Source organism: Emydura macquarii, unplaced genomic scaffold (genome assembly GCF_026122565.2).
Source record: "Emydura macquarii macquarii isolate MOO-44397 ecotype Brisbane River unplaced genomic scaffold, CSIRO-AGI_Emac_v2 contig_2473, whole genome shotgun sequence".
Taxonomy (NCBI): domain Eukaryota; kingdom Metazoa; phylum Chordata; order Testudines; family Chelidae; genus Emydura; species Emydura macquarii.
Genome location: NW_027132610.1, coordinates 28958737 through 28973465, shown reverse-complemented (window position 1 = coordinate 28973465; position 14729 = coordinate 28958737). Strand labels below are relative to the sequence as shown.

Sequence of the window (14729 nt, the reverse complement as noted above, 5' to 3'; positions counted from 1 at the left end):
GAACTCTCAGGAGTAGCTTTGTAAAGTGGAAGACCTGACACTAAAAATATCTAAACTGCACTAGATAAAATATTAGAAAATAAACTGTAAAGAATAAATTGTCATTGGCAAGGAGCCAGGACTGCAGTAGTTTGATGATCTCATTTTTTTGATTCTGTGGTGCAAATACAGGATATAGGGCCCATCTTTTTGCTCAGACCCTCCCTCGACAAGGAAGGCTTTTAAATGGGTGTTAATATTTTCTTTATAATCCGTATCCAGTAATCATCTTTCGGAAAGTTTATATATGTTTGGCAAAATGTTGTCCTAATATGAAATTGGTAAAATTTATTATAGGCAGTGTTACGAGGCTGATCTGGTATAAGAACCTGTCTTCAATTGTGTATACCTTTTCAAAACGTTAACTGTTGCAATGAATTTTCCATGCTGGGTGTCTGACTGAGGCTAATTTTTTTTTTTGGAAAGCTTCATCCTGAATCTTCTGTGGTCTACCAGAGCTTTGAATCTCAGATATTTATAGCAGTCAAAATATTCTGCCAAAAATTACTTTGTTTAACAACAAATTGGAGCTAAACTTTCTGATGGCTATGATGTGCAGGAAGGGGACATGGGCATGAAATCAGAGAAATGCAGGGCTGTAAGGGATCTCTAGAAGTCATCTAGTCCACCTCTCCATATTGAGGCAGGACCAAGTATACCTTGTAAGATGGTTCTTTCTTAATATTTAACAATGCAGCATAGTAAGCCATTTACTAGAGATCATACCTCTAGTGACCATGAACAATTGATCATGGTCCTCTTTTTATAACAGTCCTTAATAAACGAGAAGACTGTTATTAAGTCCTCTCCCACAGTTGTCTTTTCTTGAGACTAATCATGCCCAGTTTTTAGCCTTTCCGCACAGGTCAGGTTTTCTAAACTTTTTATCATTTTTTTTTGCAGTCTTGTGAATTCTCTCCAGTTTGTCCCCATCTTTCCTAAGGTGTGATGCCCAGAATTAAACATAGGACTCTAGCTGAAGCCTCACTAGTGCTAAGAAGAGAGGGCAGTTATCTCTTATGTCTTACATTCAATACTCCTGTTAATACATCCCAGAATGATATTAGCCTTTTCCACAACTGCATCACATTGTTGACTTATGTTCAGTTTGTGATTCACTGCAACATCCATATTCTTTTTAGCAGTATTATCTCCTACCCAGTTATACCCATTTTGCATTTGTGTATTTGATTTTTCTTTCCTCGATGTAATGCTTGTATTTGTCTTTATTGAATTTCATCTTGTTGATTTCAGAGCAATTCTCTAATTTCTCAAGGTTGTTTTGAATTCTAATCCTTTCCTCTAAAGTGCTTGTAACCCCTCCCAGCTTTGTGTCATCTGTCATTTTTATACGTATACTCTCCGTCGTCCAAGTCGTTACTGGAAATATTGAATAGTACCAGACCCATGGTAGAATCCTGCAGGCCCCTTCTCAATGCATCCTCCCAGTTTGACAGCAAACCATTGAGTAAGGTGCACAATTGGTTGAAAAACCAATCTTATAGTAGTTTCATCTAGGCCACATTTCCTGTGCTTGTTTATGAGAATGTTTTGTGGTACTGTGTCTAAAGCCTTACTAAAATGAAGATATATCACATCAACTGTTTTCTCCCCATCCACTAGGAGAGTAACCCTGTCAAATAAGGAAACGGGATTGGCTTGGCATGATTTGCTCTTAACAAATGGATGTTGGCTATTAATTATCACCCTATTTTCTTCTAGGTGCTTACAAATTGATTTTTAAAATAATTTGTTCTAGTCTTTTTCCTGGTATCAAAGTGAGGCAGACTGATTAACAATCCCCCATCCTCTTTGTTCCCATTTTTTAAGATAGGTATCGTATTTGCCCTTCTCTAGTCTTCTGGGTCCTGACCCATCTTCCTTGATATCTCAAAGATAGTTGCTAACACTTCCAAGAATAGTTCAGCTAGTTCCTTAGGTATTCCAGGGTGAATTTCAGCATATTTGACTACTTGAATACATCTAATTTATCTAAATATCCTTTAAATTATTCTTACCTATTCTGGCTTGTGTTCCTTCCTCCATGTTTTAATATTAGTTATGATAAGCATGTCCAGGAATAAGATGTTAGCAACTGCGTTCTGTGTGGATTGGATGCGTCAAAGTGGACTTTGATAAGGCAGACTCATTTTCTTCTCCCCTTATACCTTCTCTCTGGGTGATGTTATCCGCTTACATAATTTAAACTACTGTCTCTATGCTGACGATTCTTCATCTAAATCTGCATTTCAGGCTGCCTGGTTTATATCTCCTTCTGTGTGACCCATCAACAATTTAAACTTAATATGGTCAAAACGTGAGCACCTGTTTTTTTATCTCTGGAGCCTTCTATGCACTCCCTATTTTCTGTTAATATTGTCAATGCTACTATCCTTCCCATTACTCAAGCCCATAACTTGAAAGTCAACCTTTATTCATCCTCTCCTCACATTCATTTTGTATCCAATTTTTGCCACCTCTCTCTGCACAATATTTCTAAAATGTAACCTTTTCTCTCTGGTTGGACAGCAAAACTGTCATCCAAGCTGCCAAAGACTCATGTTTTGAGTACTTACTACAGCTTTTCCCTTTCCAAGATTTCCAACACTCATATTTCCCCACCTAGCCGACACAAAACAGTTCCAAAAATGTGATCTCTGGCCACATTAACTACATTTTTGAGTTACTGTCTCCCAACATCAAAGTTAAACTGTGTCCCTGTCTTTAAGATGCACACTCCTCTCTACCTAGCTGAGTAACAGCATAATCTTACCATTTATTGTCTATTACCTCTTCCCCCCTCTACTGCTTTGATACCCCTTTCTTGCATAATACCTGTGACTAGATTGTAAGATCTTCAGGACATAGACCTATTATCTTATTTTTATAGTGAGATGTCTAGTACTCCATCTGATGCTGTAAAATATTAATAATTAGAACAGATGAAGAAGTTTGAAGAGAATATGTGGAATTAGGAGGTGAAATGGTCCATGAGAAATTGCTTATTAAATACTTTGTACGAATAAAATGTTGGACTGTTGCTATACAATAGCAAACAAAAGCATTATTCAAGGAATGTGATTGTTTTGCCATTTGTAGTGGTCTTGCTAAAGATAGTGCTCTCTCTCTGGCTCTCAGAAAAAGGCGGGGGAGGAGGGCTGAGATTCCTGTGCATTAAGGGGGCCAAAATGTGGAGAAATGGTCACCCAGAGTAATATAGTAAATGATGAGTGGCTCTCCTGGATCAAGGACTGACTTTTTGAGACACTTGCTATGGTTACTGTAGCATCTGTTGATGCAGTAGTTCATTTGCCAGAGGACTGGGAGAGCTAGACTCAAAATGATGAAAGCTGCAAAATCTGCATAAAAAGTTTTATCTTTTATCCACATTATCATATGCAATGATTCGGTGGCCTGTAGAAATCTACAGTCCATTTAGTGTTTATTTTGTAAATGGAGTGAAAGATCAGCTGCTGCTTCTCCATTCATTATGTATTGAATTTTTGTTCTAGCAATTTTCCTTGGCTCTTTCCGAGTGCCTTATGAGGAAATCAAAATGATGATATTGGAAGTAGATGAAACGCAGCTGGCGGAGACCATGATTCAGGTATGTAAATTAACAGGCAGCTTAAATACCAATATTTCAGTGTAAGCGTCTCATTAAACAGAAACCTGTTACTGACAAAAACTCTTAACACAAATTATTCAGCTGGAAAATCATTGCTGCATAATTAGTCTGTTTGCATTTCTATTAAGCAAACAAAACTGAATCTTTTTTTACATTTGTAAAGTAGATAAATTTTATCTAAACACTTGAATTTATATTTTTCTTTAATGTCTGCCTCCTTATTTCCAACATCCAGCTTACAAATGTACTTTATATATGTATTCATACAGACGAACTAAAATTATTAACTTTTTGTTTCTACCATATCTGCAAAATGAATTTTTGTGGAACACTCTGTATTACCTTTCATCTGTATTGCACAAAGTTGTTACATTGTTCCTGGTCAAGAACTAGACCAAAAAAGATTTTTCTTTGCAATTAGAGCTGACTTGACCCGGGACTCTACCTTCAGACATTTCCAACAGCCACTTATCTTTGAATGCTTCCCTGGAGTGTATTTGTAAAGCACTTCCCATTCCACAGTATTTTATTCAAAGCAGAAAATCAATACAGTTCTTTTTGTGGACAAAAGAATCTCAGGTGCTTAATATTACTTCTATTCAAATTATTACTTAAAGAGCGATAAGTTGAAGAATCTGACTATACTGTATGGAACGTAATCAACTGGTTATGTTACAACTACTTGATATTAGGATGAAAAAATATAAAAATTGCATGTTACAGACAAAATGTTTTCGGGTATAATATATAATAATTAATTGAACAACACTGTATATATTGTCATTTTGCATATTATGTATTGTTTGAATTATTGTATCAAAACACTTATTCAAGGACTAAATATTCAGTTGTGCTGCAGAAGAGTTCCTTTTTCATTCATACTGTAAAGTTTCAAAAAAGACACATTTTGGGGGTTTTCTTGGATCACATGGACCCAAAATCATTAAAATAATTGCATATGTTTGCTTAGCTACTTGTTTTATTGCTACTTATTGATATGTGTTTGGTAATTTGTCTGTCTTTCTTTCTGTCTTTGCTATTTGGTAAGTCAGAATATCTCAGGATCTAGAAGTTTTTATAGTAAGCTGTCAGACCTCTAAAACATTAAAAAAACTTATTTAAAAACTCAGAAATGGCTGAAAACAGTCCATTACAATCTTGATTTGTAGCTGCTCCTATGTATAAAATAGTCTTATTGTTAGAAGAAAAATTGAAAATGCACTTTTAAGCATGCTCAATAGACTTCCACTAATTATCAGCCTAATGACATCATTTTCTCTATAGGACATTGTACTTGGGCTTCAAGAACTTCCCTTTCTTCTTTGAGTGCTTGCTCGTGTCTATTCCATGTTAGGTGTATGCGTCCCATGTGCACTGTTGCTGGAGTTCTTTTCCCTTAGTGGTATCGGTTGGACCACCTATAGCACTGCTTCTTATGTTCTACTTTGAGTGATTGCTCATGTCCATTCCAATATAGGTGAGTGCATGCCACCGTGCACGGTTCCGAGAACTTTTTTCCCCTTAGCAGACCCCACAGGGTCGGCTCTAGTGCCCCCTGGAGTCCCATGCACATGCTGCTGTACATGAGGCACTGCCGACCCCAGGGCCCCTCAGTTTCTTCTTTCTGCCTGTGATGGTTGCATGGAAAGAGCCTTGCTCTCTGCAAGTGCCATTTCCCTTTGTTATTCGAAGTATTTTAGTTAGCTTTAAGTAGTTGTTAAGTAGTGCAGTTAGATAAGAGGTCCCTCAGGGACTTGGAGTGGCCGGGCTATGCCCCGGCTGCCTGGGTTTAGCCACCCCCACGGTCGGTGCCTTAAGTGCCTGAGGGGAGAGCAAATAGGAAAGACAAGTGTAAGATATGCAGGGCTTTTAACCGTGGGCTCAGAAGGACAAAGAGATCAGGTTAAAAGCCTCGCTCTTATAGAGGAGAGTTCCGCCCAACATCTGAGCCGTCCCGCTCCACCTCGGCACCAAGCATCATTTCGGTGCAGAGGGCACTGCTGGCACCGGACTTGACTCGGCACCGAGCAGCGGTGCCAACAAAGACGAGAGCGCATGGAGTGCGGACACTCCCCTGCACCGTGGGTACAGGCAGGGTCGAGGGTAGGAGATGCACCAGCCCGTCAAGTCCTTTCCGGTGCCTGCATCTCTGAGCAGGAAGCCTCCCCTGACTCCTGGGAGTGGGAGAGTGCCCCGGCCAACGCCGTTGACACCGGAGGTTCTCAGGCGGCAAGAGCCTTGTTGGCCTGCCTATGCTACCTCCGTCCACCCCTCCGCCGAAGGAGAAGGGGCAAGCCCACGTGGGGTCCCCCCGAAGGGTGGTGGAGATCCCCGGTATGGAGACGAAGATCTCCTGCCAGACGGCCACCGGGGGTAGAGCGAGGATGCTCCCCCAGCAGTTGTTCCAGGTCGGCGTCAGTGAGCCAGCCTGCTTCGACACTGGATGGGGAGTCTGCCTCTCGGTGCCGACGTTGGTCTGGCACCGGAGGCAGAGCACGCTAAGAGGTGGCACCGGTTGAGGTCTGCCAGGCGGCGCTCGGGCTCCTGTTCCAGAACTCTGGCACTGAGGAGTTAGCCCGCACTGAGGCGGCACAGAACCCTGGTCATTGTCAGAGGCCTTGGCACCGAGGGGTTCGCCGCACCGAGGCGGTGTGGAACCCCGGTCGCCTTTCGAGGACCCCACACTGCACAGGCCTCGACGTGAAACCCAGTCACTGGAGTTAGGCTCGGCACCGTGGATTGTGGAGCGGCACTGGTCTCCATCAACGAGGGGTAAGCTGCGCTGCTGAGCTCCTCGGTACCGAGGCCCCAGTACCGAGAGCTCTTCACGGCGCGCCTCCGTCCATGGGCACCGCCTGCGGCGATGGAAGCGGTCCTCGTCATTGTCCATGTCAGAGGCGGCAAGAACTCGGTCCCCAGCGTGGCACAGCACCCAGGGCCAAGGACGGCCACGGCACCGCTTATCTAGTGGCTCAGAGTCCCACAGGGGGAACAGTCGTTGGAACAGCCGACGCTCCCACAAGGCATCAAAGCAGGTGGCACAGTCAGCCCCGGTTTGGCCCCTGGGACAGTGGTCTTAATGGGTCCCACGGGGCATCCCAATGGGACCAGGGCCCCAGCTACCCTGTCAGCAGGGCTGCAGTCCGTGCCCCCGATACAGGAGAAGGCCCATAGATACTGCTCCTTGGACGAGGAGTCAGACCCCATGGAGGGCCCCTCTATAGTCCCTTCGGCGGGCAGGGGAGCACCCGCAGGACGTCCCTAGGTAGTCCTCTTTCCCCTCCCTGGACAGGACAGTCTCACAGGACCACATGGCGCCACTGAAAGGTTTCAGCATGCACCAGGGACTGCTCGAGAGGGTGGCTTCTAACTCAGGACTGGAGATGAAGGAGTTAGTGGAGGCTAATACCCTCTTTAATGTGCTGGTGGCGGCTGCCCCAGAGAAGGTGGCCCTACCAGTCCACGATAGGGTCCTCAAAATTGTTAAGGCCCTGGCAACCCCTTCCTCAATCACCCCTACTTAGAGGTGCCTGGAAAAAGTGTTATGCCGGCTGAAGGGTTTGAGTATCTGTTTACTCACCTGGCCCTGGGAACCCTGGTGGTAGACGCAGCCAACCTGTGGGACAGGCAAGGTCTGCCTGGTTCCATTCCCAAGAACAAAGACAACAAAAGGTTGGGATTTGTTTGGGAGAAAAATTTATTCCACAGCAGCCCTGCAGTGCAGGACTGCCAACCATCAAGCCGTCCTGGGGAGATATAATTTTAAATGGTGGGACTCCTTTGGGCAGTTGCTGAGGACCTGCCCCAGGACTAGGCCGCAGACTTTCACCACGATCCTGGATGAAGGAATCATGGTAGCTAGGGCAGCGCTCCAAACGTCCGGTGACGCTGCTGACTCGGCGGGTAAGGCTATAGCCTCCACCTTTTTCCAAGGAGGTTCTTGTGGCTGCAACCCTTAGGCCTGTCCCAGGAGGTGCAGCAATCAAACCAGGACCTCCCACTGTGGGTTGGCCCTCTTCTCCAATCAGACCAATATGAGGCGGCTGGGTCAGAGGGACTCCAGGGCCATGGTTCGCCCTGGGCCGGTACACGCCTCAGACTCCCAGGTGGTGGTCATGGCTCCAGGCGCAGCAGCGACTAACATCTCCGGCTAGACCCTTTCAACCCTATAAAAGAGGGACAGAATTAGGGGGTTTAGAGGATGGAATCAGTCCCCCAGCTCTTCCTCAGCCCCCCAGGAAGGGCCCCTCAAGGGGTCGGGCAATCGTAGGAGACAGTTTTGATGGTGCGCCCGAGGGTGGCACTCTATGGCTCTCCTGGACCTGCCCCTCCCTGTCCTGAACAAGTTAAGGCCCTCTACCCCACATGGGCAATGATTACTTTGGATCGTTGGGTCCTCGGAATAGTCTCTGGAGGCTACGCTGTTCCCCCTCCTGCCGTCACAAGCAACTCCTCTTGCAGGTGGTGGACACCCTCCTCAACATAGGAGCGGTGGTTATGGCTCACCAACGCAACGGGGGGGAGGGGGTCTGAGACCCATACTAGACTTGCGGCATCTAAACAAACATGTCAAACGACTGGGGTTTCGCAGGGTTTCCCTAGCCTCCATAATCCCTTCCAGGCATCCAGAAGACTGGTATGCAGCCCTCGACCTCAAGGGCGCATACTTTCATGGGTCCCTCTTCCCCAGCCACAGGAGCTTCCTCCGCTTCACAGTGGCTGGCTCCCACTACCTATTTACAGCCCTGTCCTTTGGCCTGTCTTCAGCTCCAGCTCCAGTTCACCACATGCATGATGGTAGTGGCGGCCCCCTGGAGGCGAAAGGATGTGCAAATCTTCCCTTACTTGGACGATTGGCTGATCAGGGCAGGTTCAGGTTCCAAGTGCAGGACGGCGTAACCATCACTCCCTCCACATGCAGCAGCCTGGGTCTGCTCCTAAACAAGCAGAAGCCCACACTAACCCCCGTGCGACGCATATAATTCATTGGGGGTTCCCTGGATGCTTCCCAGACCACAGCCTCCCTGCCTCAGCCATGTCTCAAGGTTAGGGTCTCTATCATCTCCCAGGTACACAGATGTCTCACGACAACAGCCGGGCACCGCCTAGAGCTGTTAGGCCACATAGTGGCCCGCACGTAATGGTTGGTCTCTGTGTACGTGCCGAGCAGACACCCACTGACTGGGGTCACAGTTCCCCCGTCCATACTAGCCTCCTGAGACTGGTGGAGATCGCCCAGGGCAATGTTGAATGGCATTCCGTTTAGGGAACTAGTTCCATTGGTCACCCTAATCTCCGACACCTTGGATGTGGGATGGAAGCCCCACATCAGCCAACCTGAGTGACAAGGGCTCTGATTGGGGGAGAGCAGGTTCCTGCACATCAACGTGAAGGAGCTAAGGGCTATTCGCCTAGCGTGCAGGATGTTCCTCCGGTTCCTGACAGGCAGGGTGGTGCAGGTGCTGACGAACAACACTGCATCTAGGTTTATGTAAACAGGCAGGAAGGGGCGCGGTCCTTGACTTTCTGCGAGGAAGCGGTCCGTCTGTGGGTCTTGCCATGAGGCACGACTTCCACTTGACTGCCTTTCACCTCCCGAGAGTGAGGAACGACGAGGCTAATCGCCTCAGCAGGACGTTTCGACCCCACTACGGCTGGTCGTGGCACCCGGAGATGGTGGCTACGACCCTCCTAAAGTAGGGTGTTCCCCAACGGGACCTATTCACGTCAGCCTGGAACACGAAGTGCCCAAGGTTCTGCTAGCTCCGGGCGAGACTGGGTTGATTTCCGATATGTTCCTCACCAACTGGGCGGGGACCCTCATGTACGCGCTCCCACCCATTCTGCTCCTGCCCAAAATCCTACTGCAAACGAAGAGGAATAGGGCAGGCGTCACACTTATCGCTCCGGCCTGGCCGAGACAGCTCTGGTTCAGCATGCTGCTGGACCTCTCGAACGCTCTGCCCAGGGAGCTCCCTAGGTGGCATGACCCTCTCTCCCCGGTCCATGGTTGCCTGTTGCACCCGGACCGGGACTCCCTGTACCTCATGGCCCGGAGACCCTGTGGCTGATGGAGGGAGTGAGACCCTACCCAGTGTGGGTCCAGCACCTTCTGTTGGACAGCAGGAAACCTTTTACACAGGTTGTGTATTGACCTAAGTGGTGACGGTTTACCTCTTGGGCGGAGTCCCGGGGCATTTCGCCCAGACTCTCGCCTCGGTAGGCGATCCTGGAGTACCTGCTCCGATTAAGGCTCTAGGGTATGGCACTGACCTTGTTGAAGATTCACTTGGCGGCCATTCGGCCTTCCATCAGCCACTAGAGGGGGACTCCCTCTTCTCCCACCCCAAGTCGGTCAGGTTCCTCAAGGAGGTGGAGAGGCTTATCCGCAGGTCCGTGACCCGGTGCCTCCCTGGGATCTCAATCTGGTCCTCTTGAGACTCATGGGGACCCCCTTTTTGAACCTGTGGCTTCATGCCCTCTGCTCATGCTTCCATGGAAGGTACCCTTCTTGTTGGTCATCACCTCACCCGGGAGGGTCTCCGAAATTAGGGCCTTGACCTCGGAGCCCCCATATACAGTGTTCTATAAGATAAGGTGCAGTTGAGGCCGCACCCGGCCTTCCTGCCAAGGTGGTTTCCCAATTTCATTGTAACCAAGATATTTCTCCCTGTGTTCCCCAAACCACGCGGTTTGGAAGAGGAAGGGAGATGGCATTGGTTGGATGTGGGACGAGCCAGCCTTCTACATCGAGCATACAAAGCTGCTCCGGAAATCGATGCAGCTCTTTGTCGCAGTGGCGGACCAGATGAAAGTATCACCTGTCTCTGCCCAGCACATTTCCACATGGAGGACATCCTGCATCTAGTGCCGCTATGAGCAGGCGAATGCGCTGCTTCTGGGTGCCATCAACCAGCGCCCTCAACCAGAGCTCAGGCCTCCTCTGCAGCCTCCCTGGATACCTCCAAGGTATTGCTTTTTAATCACCTATATTGAAATGGATATGAGCAATCACTCGAAGTAGAAAACAGAGTTACTTACCAGTAACTTTTGTTCTTCGAGATGTGTTGCTCATATCCATTCCACACCCACCCTCCGTCCCCACTGTCGGAGTTGGCAGAAAGAAGGGACTGAGGCGCCATGGGGTTGGCAGTGCCCCATGTACTGAGGCATGTGTGCAGCACTCCAGGGGGCACTAGAGCTGACCCTGTGGGGTCTGCAAAGGGGAAAAAAGTTTTGGGAACCGTGCATGGTTGCATGCACTCACCTATATTGGAATGGATATGAGCAACACATCTCGAAGAACAACAGTTACTGGTAAGTAATCCTGTTTTTCTTCCTTGGCACTGGGGATGGAGAGCAGTGCCAGAAAGAGCTTGATGGTGGGGTGGCAGTGGGGGAGTGCTTTGCATCGACATTGAATCACTCGGCACTGAATTGGAGCAGTTTGGCTCCAAGACTGGTCTGAGGGCAGCCTCCCATGAGGATAACCTACAGCCTGATGTACCAATCCTTTTTAGTGCAGCGTCTGAAGTCCCAACAGATTTGACATTTATCCTTTACGTGAGTTTCTACCAAGCACTTTAAGTAACTGGAGTGCAGGTCACCACAGGTCTAGGTTTGCCACAGGAGGCACTGCCTAGCCCAGGGTGTGGGGCTGGCAATATCCTTTATACTGGTGCATAAACACGCTGCTCCAGAGGGTGCTAGAGCCAGCCCAACAGATACTACTAAGGGAAAAATTGGCAGCAACAGTGTACGTGGCACACTCACACCCAACATGGGACGGACATGAACAACAAACCTTGAAGAACAACAGTTATGAAAGGTTAGTAACGTTTTTTCTCCAGGAAATTACTAGAAGGTGGGTTTCCTGCTATCAGATACTGAGGGAGGAAGACTGTAAACACTCCTAACTAAAACACACAGCAAACCCTTTTAAAATGCTGTTTTAACATGACAAGACAGGACAAAATGGTGAATTGTGTTATGATCTACAATTATTGGTATGTTTTGCAATATTTTGCAAATTATAAGCTTTATTTAAAAAAATTTTTTTTTATCATTTCTATTGTGTGTTTCTTCTCCTGTCCTAAGACACTGAATAAACAGACAATATTATGATACCTCATAGTAGCAGAAAGGGAACAGAGTTCTAAAAATAAATCTCACCTTCACAGGCAGGTGAATCTGGCCCCGGCAGTCTTTTCTCTTGCCCTATCTTCACTGGAGGAAACCTTATTAGTCCTGTGTTAATTTGGGCCTCTAAAGTTGTGGGCTGCTTCTTCCATCTCTATTTTCCTGCCTCTTTTCCAGCGCTGCATGGCTACAAATATGAGTCTCTTGGTTTAGGGCTGTGTATCCAGATAATTTGTCAGCCCAGGTCTTGACCCATGGAAGAATGTGAGGGTAATGTCAGGTTCTTTGAGGTATCGAACTCCCATCCTACTCATCTAATTTGGGAACATCCCTCTCCTTGTCTGCAGTGTCAGTCCAACACTGGTAGCTTCTGCCTTCTATTAAGGAGATACTAACAATAGTGCTGGAGTGCTGTGAAAACATGCTTGTAGACTGGCTCTCTCAGAAATTAAGGGAGAAAGGAGCTCCGGTTCTTTTGTTTTTGAGGCTATTGCCAAGATGTAAGGCGCTAAATTTTTTTCTAAATGGTATCCACCAAGTTTACTGATTTTTAGTTGCAGATGCACCTCCCCCGCACCCCAAGCCCTCACAGTTCTTTGCAATGCTTTTTATGGAGTTGGAATGGGACAGTGAGATGTTGCTTCCCCTGCTACCCATAGTGGTGAAAAAGATTAGGTAGGATAAAACTTTGTGTTTTTCCTACCTCCATAGTAACTCCACTGCTGCTGGTTTTGAGATCTGACAGGCCTCTATGTGAACTCTACTGCGAACACTTGGATGCTAGACCTGCTCTCTCAAAGCGATGTGTTCTGCCATCACCTCCATCTCAGGGTAGCTGCTTGCTCTTTGAAGGGAGTCTTTCTTAAAGGGAGGTTTCTTGGCTTAGGTAACAGACTGTTAGAAGAGCAAAAGTCTCATTTGCCTCTCTCATTTATCCTTATCTGGAAGATCTCTGTGGCCTGATGTGACATCAAAGATTATTGCCCTCTTGTTTATTTCTGGGTGTTTTAGATTTTTTTCCCTTTGTATTCAGAAAGGGACTCAGATTAGTGATTCATCGAGTGATTCCTCAGTGGAACTTGATCTACTTCCTGCAGGTTCTGATGCAACCCCCAGTAGAGCCCATAGTGCAGATTTCTTTCCTTTAGAACAGCCATCATTGGTGCAGAGATTTCAGACGGAAGAGTAAGTTGAACTTCTTTACGTATTCTCTCTGACTTATTGTCGTTTTTTTCAGCCTTCCCTGGAATTTGGTTCCGAGGAGAGTATCTAATTCTTCTTGAATAAATAAATTGCTTTTCCTCTATTAGTCCTGGCATCTCTGTGCCCATTGTCCTGAGGTAAAGAGATTGCATATATTGAATATTTTATGTTCTCAATACTTTTTTCTTTCTCCTTCTTGAATTTAAAAAGTCAAAGCAACTGTGTATTTTGAGGGTTGCAACGGGCAAGGCTGCACATAAAGTCACTATTGTTAATTGCTGGTTTTCTGCTTCATGAGCAGTGAATTTCAAGGTGTGTAAGGCAGCAACGTGGTTGTCTCCTCATTATTTGTATATCTTTATCTGTGTTTCTCAGGATGCCTTCTTTGGCTGCAGGGTTCTGCTAGTGACACAGTAAGGTAACTTTGCTTCCTGCATTTACTGCTTGATGCATCCACTGTTTGTTTGTACACTGTCAGAGGGCAGGAGAAGATACACATACAAAAAAAGGAAAATTACTTAACTGTAAATTCTGTTTGTTGTTGTCTTCTCTTTCTCTTCCACCTTCCTTCCGAATGGGTGATGTGCTCTGCTTGTTAGTTATTACTATTGTGTATCTTGTTTTCTCTGCTGTCTGCCCTTTATGAATTGTCACAGGATTGGAGAAGAGGAGGCTATGACAAACAGAATTACCAGTAAATAATTTTCTCTTTGAAAGTCGGTGTCTCAAAATACATTAATGTGTTCCTAGCCAGATAGTTTTGTGCAAGACTGGGTTGACTCCTGTCAATTAATAACAGAAACAAACCTCATCTTTTCCCTTCATCCACCTTAATGAGGTGTGAACACCAAAAGCACTTCTTAAACTATTTAAATCCTAACATTGTTTTCTCTCTATTTTCCGCCTCTCCCTCCAAAAACTGGGGGGCGGGGGACGAAGGGGGGTGAATAAAGAGAATAAAAAGGAATTTAACCAAGAGGGCAAAAATTTAGTTAAGTTACTCCCCAGCGGTTAAGGCTCTTAGACTTAAATTGTCCTGCCAAGTTGGTTACATTTAACCGCTGACCCAGTAATTGAAAATACTTTCCATGTGCAATGAGGGCAAATTAGAGATCCTTAACATGTGCACTTGTCTTCCTGTTGTGACAGGATGTTCAGTTGTAGGACCTCACAGATACAGAACTGTTTTTTGGCTTATCTGACATCTAGGCCAGGTGAGTTTCATTAGTGCAGTTTTAGGAGGATAAAAGATGGTGTATCTCAGTTAAAATGGAGGGCAGAGGATTAGGGAGAGAGGAGAGTTGTATTATTTTGTTTTATTTGTGGCTTTATAGTGATGGTCATTGTAGTTTTTGAGAACAACACAAACATCTTTTGGGGAAAATCTCCAGAAACAGCTGTCTCAGGAGGAAGTTGAGGCTAAGGTTTATGTTTATTTTTTCATAAGAATAAAAAAAAAGAATCCATATACAGTGTGAGTTTTGGATATTAAACGTGTTTGTCTGTACTGTACTATACTGAAAGACGGTGGGAACTCACGTCATTCATATTTTATACGAGTAGTAGTGGGATTTCTGGTCATACTTCAGAAAGAAGAAAAATGAAGGAAGTCTTGAAATGGTTGTCTGAACAGCAGCAACAGCTAAACCAGGCTGCACCACAACAGGAAGAAATTCAACAAGCATAGCTTCAATTTTTGAAGATGAACCAGACTGTAGTC

The 14729-nt window shown here is 46.0% G+C and overlaps 1 protein-coding gene across 3 annotated transcripts in view; it reads left to right on the top strand.

The window, feature by feature from the left end:
* Nucleotides 1–14729, top strand: part of DIAPH3 (diaphanous related formin 3) — a 581492-nt gene that overhangs the window by 295176 nt on the left and 271587 nt on the right. For all 3 annotated transcript variants that reach the window (XM_067563206.1, XM_067563204.1, XM_067563205.1), the window contains one exon: nucleotides 3552–3646. In XM_067563206.1, coding sequence (XP_067419307.1) covers nucleotides 3552–3646 — 95 coding nt within the window. The remainder of the gene's footprint in view (nucleotides 1–3551; nucleotides 3647–14729) is intronic.